The 12,172-nt window shown below is 37.9% G+C and overlaps 1 protein-coding gene across 3 annotated transcripts in view; it reads right to left on the bottom strand.

The window, feature by feature from the left end:
• The window catches only part of LOC103025055 (protein PHTF2), an 89,352-nt gene that overhangs the window by 4,681 nt on the left and 72,499 nt on the right, over positions 1-12,172 (bottom strand). For 2 of the 3 annotated variants that reach the window (XM_049474295.1, XM_049474296.1), the window contains 10 exons: positions 10,567-10,728; positions 8,082-8,283; positions 7,366-7,539; positions 6,630-6,851; positions 5,858-5,986; positions 5,440-5,712; positions 4,940-5,071; positions 4,654-4,740; positions 4,318-4,473; positions 3,405-3,500 (listed from right to left, as the gene is read on the bottom strand). In XM_049474295.1, the coding sequence (XP_049330252.1) occupies positions 3,405-3,500; positions 4,318-4,473; positions 4,654-4,740; positions 4,940-5,071; positions 5,440-5,712; positions 5,858-5,986; positions 6,630-6,851; positions 7,366-7,539; positions 8,082-8,283; positions 10,567-10,728 (1,633 nt within the window). The remainder of the gene's footprint in view (positions 1-3,404; positions 3,501-4,317; positions 4,474-4,653; positions 4,741-4,939; positions 5,072-5,439; positions 5,713-5,857; positions 5,987-6,629; positions 6,852-7,365; positions 7,540-8,081; positions 8,284-10,566; positions 10,729-12,172) is intronic. The other variant, XM_049474297.1, reaches the window with a different exon arrangement.

Here is a 12,172-nt window from a genome sequence, read left to right as displayed (position 1 = left end):
GACATCACCCTTTGAAATGATGTGGGGAGACAGCGCCATCTACCCGCCCAGAGAAAGCAAGAACAATTGTGCTCTCCCAGGGCTCCAGTAGCCAATGGAAAACAACATAAACAGGATTCAATCCCGGTCATAGTGGCAGCACTTTAGACCGCTGGACTAGTCAGAGCCCCTTAATTGATTAATTATTATTCAAATATTTTTTAACTACTGTCCCAGTTCATCAATATTTATAACATTGTTAAGCATTAAAAATGAGTAAAGTTTATTAATGTCTTAAGTAGTGTCTGTTAACAATTAATGAGGCATTACTTAACCATTAAACAATAAAACCAATGAAGAGACCCAAGGATTCTTTACAATCACGTTCAACACTTAATAATTTCACACTTAATTTTTACAACCGTCCCCCTGTAGCACTGCATCTGGCACTATGGCAAAGACACAACCTTCAGGGCAATTTTAAGTATCCATTTTACCTGATTTTTGGACTTCCTTCCCCAGAGGAAGCCCACATCGACAAAACGAAAAAATAGGAACTCAATGCCATAAATAACAGTGCCTCAAAGAAGGAATTAAAATTACATTTAGTGTGTTTCTGCATTTCTGACTACCACACAGAGAACACATCTGTGTCAAATATGATTAAAGGATAAGATTTAGGCCACTTTCTCTGTGAACATGGCCTTAGAGGGTATCAGCACAGTATGTGCTTTTGTGCTTGGCTGCTCATGTATGATCTCACTATTACCATCCAGCAATCACCTTAACCATCTATCAGTCTGAGGTCAGTCACAACTAATAACATCTCACAAACCCTCAGATGACTGTGGGAAAACGACTGTTATCCAGACAGTTCCGCTTATTCATAGTGAGAAATAACGTCTCAGACTGAGGAATCAACCAGATAATATACAAATTCCTAGTGCTGGGCGATATAACGATATCGATTTGTTTCGCGATAATTTTTCCCTCGATGACGATGATAAGCCTGTGCAATAGAATTCGATAAACATTCATTTCCATTTCCGTCTAAGTGGCGCGGCAAACAACGAAAACACAACGTGTAATCAATCCAGAAGACGCTGGAGCAAATTAATAAATAGTTAAGAAAATTGTAATAGTTATTCTCATGCATGCAACAAAAAACCCTAAAGAATAGTGGAGTATGGCCCGACACACGCAAACAACCATAGTGTTTGTACTTTGGGAATAAACGGCCGCACTGTTCAGCACGTTTTAAATAAATTTTAAGTAAATTTTAAGCACTAAATGTAATTAATTCAATTTATATTAGGACCTCGGGGCAGGTGCTGCAAAAATGTGTATGTGGGGCGCGGATTAAAGGAAGAGGTTTTTTTGCGGAGCGGTAACAGGACAAAAACACCTTAAGAATGATGTCTAAATGACTTTCCTCTAATCTAATATAATTTAACATGGTTTAAGGATATAAAATAATTTCTAAACAAACGAACTTTTTAATATTGAGCTTATGGCCCAAGTGCAAAAACTCAAAATCATTTATCATTTACATTATCTGCCTGAACGCGAGCCCGAACCCGAGCTTGAACGCCAGCCTGACTCAGGCGCTGCATGAACTCGGGCCGGTCGAGAACACCGCTTTCCTCTCAGATTAGGCGGAAGAAAATGGTCTTTTTTTTAATGTAACAAATCACACTGTGATTTTTGTGATATTTCCCCAATTACAGCTCAGCTGCGCGTTTAAAGCTCAACGCATGAATTAATCGGTGCGCTGTGCGCCGCGCGTGCTCGCGGGGGATTTGACGCGTCTGTCAAGCAAGTTAATGGACCGTTTTGGGGGCAGAGATTAAGAAGTACAGCAGGTACATCTCAGATTTGTAGTTTAATGCTCTACTAAATTACTGGCTTTAAAACTGGCTCATGATATGGTCGGTTCTGGCTGGATTTTTTCCTGCCTACAGGCTGCATTTGACGGAAAGCAGCTCCTCAGTCAGACAACAGTGTCAGCATACAAATCGTGTGCGTTTCCTACAGGACAAACCATTTAAAAGTGCAGATAAACTCATTAAAAAATCACACAGTGTCTGTCTGGCTTAAAATACTTTTAATAAGGTACAGCTTTTAAATTAATAAATCAACATTCATTAAAAATCCGTGAGAAGTTCTGTATGCTAAATGACAAGCTAAGCTAATAAGCTAATAACATTTAATAATAACAGAAAAATAGATATGAATTTGGAAAATAACCAACTAAAGTGAGCTCAAAATACAATAATAAATATAATCTAACGAATTTCAAAATATAAATTAGAAATATTGAACTTCAATATTAAATTCAACTTCAACTACAAAAAACGCAAGGACCGATAGAACATAACGAACAGAAAAAAATAAATTTGAAATTGGAAAAAAAGTTCAAAATGCTAAAAGAAATAAAACCTAACGAATTTCAGAATATAAAATCTAAATATTGCACTGCAGCAGTACAAAAGCCTAAGTGCTTAAACAAACAAACCAAAAAACAGCCTATCACAAATCATTTTTTGAGCCCGACCCAGCTGAGGAAAAGGTGGGAAATCTTTTTTTTTCCGGCTGGGTCTTGGAAAACTTTGTGGTGAATTAAAGGGGCCGAGTTGCAATTTTTGTTTTACTTTAATCAGTTTTTAATCCGTCTTTTTAAAAACAAATATTCCAATATTGGCTGCCAATCAGTGCCCAATATTCTGAGCTCAAAAAACGCTATTCGGGCCAGCCCTACTAATCTAATATAATTTAACATGGTTTAAGAATATAAAATAATTTCTAAACAAACGAAATATTTAATATTGAGCTTATAGCCCAAGTTTTTTTTTCAGTCATGGAAAATTGGAAAAAATTGGAAAAAAGCCCGAGTTCATGCAGCGCCTGAGTCAGGCTGACGTTCAAGCTCGGGTTCTGGCTCGCGTTCATGATTAATTTGTTTTTTTTAAAAACTAATATTGGAATATTCGCTACCAATTACTGCCAAATATCCGGAGCTCAAAAAATGCTATTCGGGCCAGCCCTAATAATTATGGAGATACAGAAAAAAATATTGTGATAAAACTTCCATCACTCCCTTATTCTCTCACTAATAAAAACAAACCTTTAAGTGTGACACAAAGTGATTTGATTTATATCGTGATACATATCGATATCGACTGATATGGAAAACTATATCGTGATAAGATTTTTTCCCATATCGCCCAGCTCTACAAATTCCTGATCCACAGTTTTAGTACCTACATGCTGCTCAAGGTATATTATTACCAGTACAAATGCTGGTAAAAAGCACTGCAGGGTTTGTATTTTGTGTTGCATTTTAGCATCTTGACCTTGAGGACTTTAAGTCATATCGTTTAATGATGTACAAACATATAAACATTGTTATAAAGACAAATGTGTACCTTCAGCAGTTTGGTGGCCAGCTTTAGAACATTGTTGACCAGTGTCAGCTCTTCTTTCTTGTTTGGTTTCTTCTCCATTTTCAAGTACAGATTAATCTGGTTAAAGAAAAAAGGACTAAATTACCCTGCTCAAATGTTTTTGGTGTTACAAAAAACACTCCTTTTTATATTGTGTCAAAATTGCTATGATGTACGGACATGCTTCAAAATGACGTGAAATAACATATTTGTACATTGACTTTAATTAACAGTAAGTTAAAAAAGTTTTATCTTCTCCATTAAAGTTACTGTTTTGCAGACTGAGTAAAGTAAAAGTAAATGTATATAAAAAAAAAAAAACAGTGTATGACTGTTTACACTAGAGGCCAAATTTTAGCGTTGTATAGGTAAGCCATCAACCGTACAGCTTGATTTAAGGCATGTCAGTCTTTTTTTGCTATCGTAACAATAGGAAAAGTACACCTTGCAAGTCTCGAAGCACACAAAAGATATATAATAATTCTTTGCTGTGTGTTGACAAGATAGCAATGGACGTCTGACTGTTGCCTGTTGTCTAGGCTTTTTTTCAGTCAGTAGCGCACCTGTATTTTCCATTGCTAAGTTAGCAATACACCAGAAATTTAACAAAATCACCCCTCACTTCCGGACCCCTTCTTCCATCAGCATATATTCATAAATCCATTGCTTTTTTAATGGCACAGGCTCTGGGCATGAAAATAAGAAAACCAAAATGACAATGCTAATAGCAATGCACCTTGTGCAGGGTGCAAATAGGGCCCTATATATGACATTTTGACATGCATGTTTTTCATCGTGTTTATTGGTTTTAGATCTCTGAACCTTTGGGAAAGTCTCCTACAGTAACAACAAAATGTAAGCTGAGCAATAAGTGCACATTTTTGTTAAACTGTACCTGTTCGGTCAGTAGAATGGAGGTGTTGCTGTACTTCTTGCTGGTCTCAGAGCCCAGAGTGACAAAGCGCAGAAGGAAGAGAGACAGAGACAAGCACCAAATCACCAGCTCCCAGTTATAGTGAAACTCCAGAAACGTCTCGTGCATGTGGAGCAACTGCAAAAAGGGTGAAGATAATTAACAGCTGTTTGTAAAAAAAAGTTATCCAAAGGAAGGACTTTAGACTGTCTAATTCAGTAGCCACAACAGAGTCCTTATTTCTTACAATAAAAAAAATCTAGTAGAATTATTTAACAGCTGGGAAAGCAGTCTATTTTCACTTAAAACTCTACACACCTGGGCGCAGCAGATGAAGACCACTGAGAGAGTAAGAAGGAAGGCAGATGAGACGATGACGTCAACAGAACGCTGGGGACCACGTCTCTGTACAACAGGCAGACAGACAAACAAATACAGATTACACTAATTAGGAACACAAATAACCAGAAGATGAGCACCACACAGTTTATATCAGTTACACAAAAATAATTTTAATTTTAAATGCCAAAACTTAGGAAATTGGTCGGCATACATTTCAATGTTTAATGTTTTAAATATTTACAAATGATTTTTTTTTCCATACCTTCAAGTAGGAGCGCAGAGAAAGCCACATTTTAATGTTCTGCACTTTCTTCAGGCGGAAATGAGGCACCTCAGACTTCCTGGCTCTCCGGGCTGAAGTTAGATGACCAAAGAGTTTAGCAAAGAGCAACCTCTGCAAAAAGCCAGACAGACAGCAGGAGATTTAAACACAGCTTAGCTTCAGGCCTCTATACAGGATGTTCAATACGTTTTTGTTAAGTTAATTATTAATATATAAAATCAATAATTCTTTATCTCTAAAGAGCAGTTAAGAATATGTTGTTTACAGTAATTGTTCAGGTTTCTTAATCAGGGAAAATAGAAGATGAGCAATGCAGGAGAATGCTGAGCAGTAGTGACTGTAAAGTAATGCAAGATAGTGCTGACTAATGCTGAGTCATTATATGTACTGTGTGGTATGTAAAACATTTTGGGAAGCTCTGGTCTAAATATCTGTTACTGTATATATCTTAATTTCCTGCTTTGTTAAGAATCACGCACCTGCTTGTACGTCCTTTCAGCCACACTGAGCAGAAAGAAGAAGAGCCAGATGAGGCAGACGCGCACCATGAAGCTCACTGTCACCATGATGATCACCATGAAGTCTGAGGAAGATCCGAAGGCAATGGAGATCATCTCACCGGCTGAGAGAGAGGCCAGCTGCTCCAGATCTTTGTACTGGAAAAGTCTATATGCAAAGGGCGTGAGTCCGAGCATTACAGCCACCAGATTGCCGAAGATCTGATATCCAATGCCAGGGGTGTATAGATTTACCTGAAAAAATAAACACAGAGACACAGATACACAGATACAGAGAAAGATAAGATTAGGTGATTTATGAACTGTTATTATGATCTAGAAGCAAAAAAAAAAAAATTAGCTTCTTCTAATGCAAGAGCACTTTTAATAACCTACTTACCCTATTCATGATCATCCCACTGATCTCCAGCACCGACATATCCGCCTTCTTACACTCGTTTCCCTCCCAAACAATGGCACTCACACGTTCAAGCCCAGGGTTTGAGCTGTGCAGCCATGGGGCGTGACCCTAATTGAGCAAAGGAGAGTTTTTTTAGGCAATGTATTGTCCCAGACATAATTGCAATAAACAATATTACTGTCACTGTTTATGGCCATACTATAAAAGCATGATAATGCAATTGCACCCTTTTTATAAGGAGTAAACTTTAATTACTAAGAATATTCAAACACTGGAATTGAAATATAAACATATAATAAACCATCAATAAATATAGCAAATGTATGTTTTAATAAACTTCATTATTTCCATACAAGAAAACAACAGATATTATTATGGCAAAACTAAGGCCATCTTCATATATTGTACAATAACCTAATAATAAAATTATTGTGACTGGCCCAAATTCACCCGATAAGCCAAAGTTCACTGACTGTGCAGAACATTTTAGCATTACTACATTATTCCTGTTCAATTCCAGTCCTGTGGTGCATGAGTGCTTTATTGCTTTATTGTGTCTTGCTGATGGGTGGCGGTATCACACTGTTCCTGCAATGCCAGAGCCCACCACAGGTGTTTTTATGCTGCTAAATTCCTAACCAGTGCTGGTGCAATATAACCACAGCCCTCCTGGACAAGTGTTTGACACCCCCATCCCTCTAAGTTTGCATATCAGAAGCACAACATATCAGTCACCGCTCTGCTTCCGCACCTGGTGGAAAGGGTCATCCCGGTACTCTTTTTTGGAGGTGGGGCAGACTGCAGATCCCTCCGCCTCAGTCTCACTGGTGCAGGAGGATCGGCACTCGGCGCAGTGCAAGAAGTCCTCCCACAGAACGTCCTCTGTCTCAGACTCGTGCCGAGTGCTCTCCGAGTCCTGTGTGCGCAGACTGGAGCATCGTGAGCTGCAGCTGGTACCTGACTTGGGTGTTTCCTGCAGAACGAAGGATAAGATAAGATGAGGCAAAGCGGTGGGTGCTGAATACACATGCATGTGCCATTAAAGTGGGTGACAAATATAGCCAAGGTTCAGCTGATTAGCTAAAACATTCTGTTCTGTAGGTTCAGGACAAAGAAAATGATCTGGGATGTAGACCTACGTTTTAATGTAACAAATCAAACTTGGACACGGCCATCAGCCTAGATAATGGAAACGTTTGGAGGCAGAATGCACATACAACTCATAATTTTACTTAAAAATGTCTATTTTAATGCACTACTTACTAAAAAATGTTTAAATCAGGCTCGGGCATATATTGACAGTTTGTGGGACAGAACATGTAAAAGCTCGGGTAGGGTTGGGCTGGATTTTTTGGGCCCGATTTAAGCTTTTTTTTGGAAAGGGTTTTATTTAATTTGAATGATTCTCACATTTAAAAGAATATTATTTATATTCATCAATAAATGTGTGTGTGTGCGCGTGTGTGTGTTCGTGTGTGTATACATACCTCAGCTGTAAAGTGTTTTTTGTAGTGGTGGGATTTTCTGTTGCGCAGTGTGCATTCACTGTTCATGCGCTCCACACCCCTGCGGAGGGTGCTGTAGTTCTCTGGGTCTTCTTCACTTGACGCTTCATCCGACATGTTCTCCACACTGTGTAAACCTGGCACATCCTGTATGCACTGAATAAAACACACATCATTAATTACATGTTCCTCAGGGTTGTAGAATGTACATAGTCAGAGCATGGATATGTTAGTGAGGGTAAACTAAGTTTTACTTTTGTTAATGTGCATATGCAAACAACAAAGTCACAAGGTGGCAGAGCATTTCCAACAGAATCTACTACTACTTCTTGGTTGAGATGTGGTGACTGTAAATGTTATATCTTATGACCCGCATAATTTTCACCCTTATGAAAGTATTCAGGGACCCTCCTCTACACTAATAATCATGATACTCCTGGTTTGAGCATGAAGCGTGCTTGTGAGGTGGTAACTGCGTGTCTGCGCTCATTTGAATGCATGCTTGCAGGCACCTTGCTACCGAGTAGGCTTAAGTGTCAGTTAGCGATGGCATATCAGTATCAATTGGTGTATCGGTATCAAGCTGATAGCAGGAGAACATGCTGGATTGGATATAGGAGGGAAAATAAAGAATGAATCTGATCCACTCCTAAAGGTTTGTGAGGTAGGGGTAGGTGTGTGTGTGTGTGTGTGTGTACCTTGGTGAGAGGTGGCAGTATCAGGTTGTTCCTGTGCTGAGGGCTGCACCAGCCTGGCTCCTCTGAGCGGAGCAGGTCACAGTGTGGATCATGCAGTTGAAGCCCCTCTTCACTGCTCTTACTGGTGACACGTCCGTCAAGAGACACGTAGCCATTGTCTGTCTCCGTGGACTTATCAATGGACAGCTTAGATTTCTTAGATCTGCAGGAAATGATCAGAACAGCAGCAGATTCGACCACACGACCAGGAGACAGAGAGTCAACAAAGCACAACATGGGGCTTCATTCTCAGTCAGCGAGACTAGAACCCCTTCAAAGAAAGCAGCCAATCACACTCAGAAGAAAAGCCCAAACCTCATTGGAAGCTAGAGAATACAGCACTAGAGAGAGCTTGGGCCATTCTAGTACTCTATACTCAATATACACAAAGCAGGTGAATTAACAAAGTCAAGGTGCTAACATAGAGCTTCTGTTCTGTGTACTTCTGCAGTCGCCCACAGATTCATGCTCATGCTAACGTCTGGAGCTGGAACAGCTGCGTCATTCCCTGTTAAATCATCTGAGAAAAGAACAACTCCAACTTAGATTTTAACTCTACAGATCCTTCAGATGTTTAAATGTTCAGCGTTTATAATTATGATCCACGTGAAAAGCAAATCTACATAGTTCTCACCAACTGTAGTCACTCAGCCAGGACATGTTTGCCACTAGCTTTAATTATATGAAGCTATAAAGTAATGGAAGCTAATGGCCACCATTTAGCACATTGCAAACTAGGATATCTTAAGATCAAATAACTGCATTTGTATGGTAATATTTTTTTTGGATGCTGCTCTAATGTTGATACATATACTTACATTTATGTACTGGGCCATAATAATATTTTTTTCAGCATTACACAGAATGTATTTCTATTAAAACGCACTTTTCATGTAGCTGGTTAAAGGTCACTTAACGTATATTTATTAATTGTATATTACATTAAGTGCAGTACCATATCTTTCACACTATAAGGCATACCTAAAATCATAGAATTTTCCCAAATATCGTTAGTGCCCCTTATGTGTAAACTTTACCGGTCAGGTTGTAAGAAGAAGTAAAGCTACTAGAGTACAGTGTTAGACACAAGTTTTAGTTTTGTTCTCCAGCACTGGGACTGGATCAATATTAGCATTAGCCGCTAACCGTGCTAAGCACTAACTCTTTGGCTATTCAGAGGTGAGTATTATTGGCCTGTAGTCTGCTGCTAACCTCGGGTAGCACTGCTGGAGCAGCGTTAGCGGCTAACCAAGCTAATCGCTAGCTCTTTGGCCGTTCTGAGGTGAGTATTATCGGTGGAAATCTAAGCTTACTGTAAATAAACAGAAGAGCTTTACTCACCCAAATAAACAGTTTTTAGGAGAGAACCCTGTGTAGATTAACATCCAGCAATCATTTGAAAAAAATTACAGTTTTGTTTACTTAACTTAGTTTAGCTTTACAGGACCTGCTGAATTAGAAGGAAAACAGGTCACTTAATGCACCATATAATGCTAAGAAATATGTGCAAATTAGTGCAGTTATATTAGCATGTTAAAAATGCTTTCAGGATGGTTAACTGTGACAAAAATATGGTTCCAGAAACATTCTGAAGACATGCAACATAGTAATATGTTTGCGTATTAACATTATTAAAGCATTTCTCACACAGCATTCCTAGTTACAAACACTAACATTAAAGAACTGTTAGTAAAGTTGTTTTTCCTAACTAAAATGTTTTTACTTTTGTTTAAAATGTGACACAACTGACACAATGTCACATACTTTTTTTGTTTTCTTTTTTCAAATGTTCTAATATTTAGAAGTCTAAATGATAAAAGACATTTATGAGAATAAATGACAATACAAAAAATAATTTTCTAATGCAATTATCTACCGTTACACAGTTCTTCCGTGTTTTCTACCACAGTTTCTACCGTAACATTTCATAATAAATCAACCCAAATCACAGTTAAGGTCATAAATTTGTAATATTATGAAACTGAGGTAAAGGAGAGATCAGTAAGATAAATATATTTCATTCTGGTTTCTACAAATGGAAAAAAAACAATTTTACACAAAAAAAAAAACATTAAAGACAGCCTTTCACATCCCTTAACATATTTTCTACCGCCAAGATCTGATAGGCGAGACGTTAATTCCCAGTAATTTGACAAGGAATGACGCACTGGTAACATAAGTAATTTGGAAAGAAGTAGCTGCAAAATCTCCCTTTTACCCCTGAATTAAATGCACATAAATAAAGTGTGAGCGAGCGGGTGAGGGGATTCCTACACTCAGGCTCCTAAAATACACACAAACAAAATGGCGAACAAAAGAACAAAATGCAAAGTAAAATGAAATAAATTGTAGGGAGGCAGTCAAGAATTACGGCCACCACTTATGGGGAAGGAGATGTTGCAACTATAAAGACATAACATGTAATCTTAGAGGGAAAAATACACACCCCGATTTAAAGACATTATGCCAGAAATCTCTGAAGAAAGCGCCAAGGCTGTGAGTGGCAGCAGAGCCGGAGGAGTGTGGTGCCCCCTCCTGTGTGTTATCGGTAGTGCTAGAGCCATCGCCTTCCCTATGCACCTCCAAGTGAGCTGCCTTCCTTAACTTCCTTTAGTAAGAAAGATTAAAAGTGTAGAGCGCTTAGAAAGAGAAGTCCAAACAGAATCACTTCAGAAAAATAAAATATAGAACCTCTGCACTAGATTCCCCTCAACGAGATTCTGAAGATAAATATGAGGAAAAGTTGATTATACAGCAGTATAGAGGAGTAAAAAGGAGTGATTTTATTTTACAGTCATGAACTATGATGCTATGATGAAGGAATTGTATACATTTTACAATTAATTAATTGATTAATTGCAGACAGATCCTGCCACTGATAGACTGGACTGCACTCTGCTGAACAGATCTATCTAAGAGTTGCTGAGTAGAACCTTATTAGTTTGTTACCCAAACCAATGTGGCTTTTCTATGAGGTATCCCAACATGACATTTTGACTGTAGAATATGTCAGATTCCATGATATACCCACATTTACAGTTATTTCACCTTTAAACTATGACATTAAACTTTTTTTTTTATTCCAATATATTAATTACGAGATACTCCGGGTCATTTTGAAAGAAAATACGATAACTGTTTCCAATAGGGGTCATAAATAACAGTACGTACAACAGTAATAAGCATTGTAAAATGGTTTAAGTAATGTCTCAACTTATCAGTTATTGTATTAAATTGTAAAGCTGAAGAATGTTGTAATTATTAATTGAGACATTAAATAAAACTGTTTTAATGAATAAAAGTGTCTTAATTAATGTTAATTAATAATAACGTAAATACTGTTCATGAATGTACCCTACTAAAAACAACAGGCCTAGCAAAAATGCATGAAATGTAATATTTTTGTATAGTAATGAATACAAAATAAACATTTAAATATTGAAACAATATAAAAGTGAGTGCAGATCATTCTATTGTCTTCTGGAGAGGAACTTCGCAGACCATGTTTAACACACGGATGCGTCAGTGCTGTTCCTTTCGGATTTAATGACCTCCCATAAGTGGTCTGCAGTGGAAACATTAGTCCAGGTAATTTGTGGTTAATGTGAAACCAGATGTTCTCAATGGGATTTAAATTTGGACTTTGTCCACACCAGTACATCAGAATACCTGACTTCCTTTCTAATCATCAACTAAATGCAACTAATTACTGATATCTTCAACTTTCAGTGACCCCACTGTTTGTTTATTATGTTTTCTTTTTGCATTTACTATTAGTTGCGGGTAATTTTGAGAAAATCAGACCAATTTCTTTAATCAGACTAATTTATGATGACATTATTTCAGCACAGGCTAGCAGCATTCAAGACATATTGGTTTACTAAGAGCAATCTGAGAGATATTTAAACGATGTGACATTAAACTTGAATAACACTCAGCACTAGTACCTCCTCCACACCTAATCCGTCTCAGACAGCATGAGTCAGTTTTCTCAGCAGATTTAGAAAACCATGCTTTCTTTCTACAGAAAAATCTCCTTCACCTCTCACCCC

This window comes from Astyanax mexicanus, chromosome 2, assembly GCF_023375975.1.
Source record: "Astyanax mexicanus isolate ESR-SI-001 chromosome 2, AstMex3_surface, whole genome shotgun sequence".
In the NCBI taxonomy this organism is placed as follows: domain Eukaryota; kingdom Metazoa; phylum Chordata; class Actinopteri; order Characiformes; family Acestrorhamphidae; genus Astyanax; species Astyanax mexicanus.
Note: the sequence above shows the minus strand (reverse complement) of the source record. Positions and strands in the feature narration are given on the sequence as shown.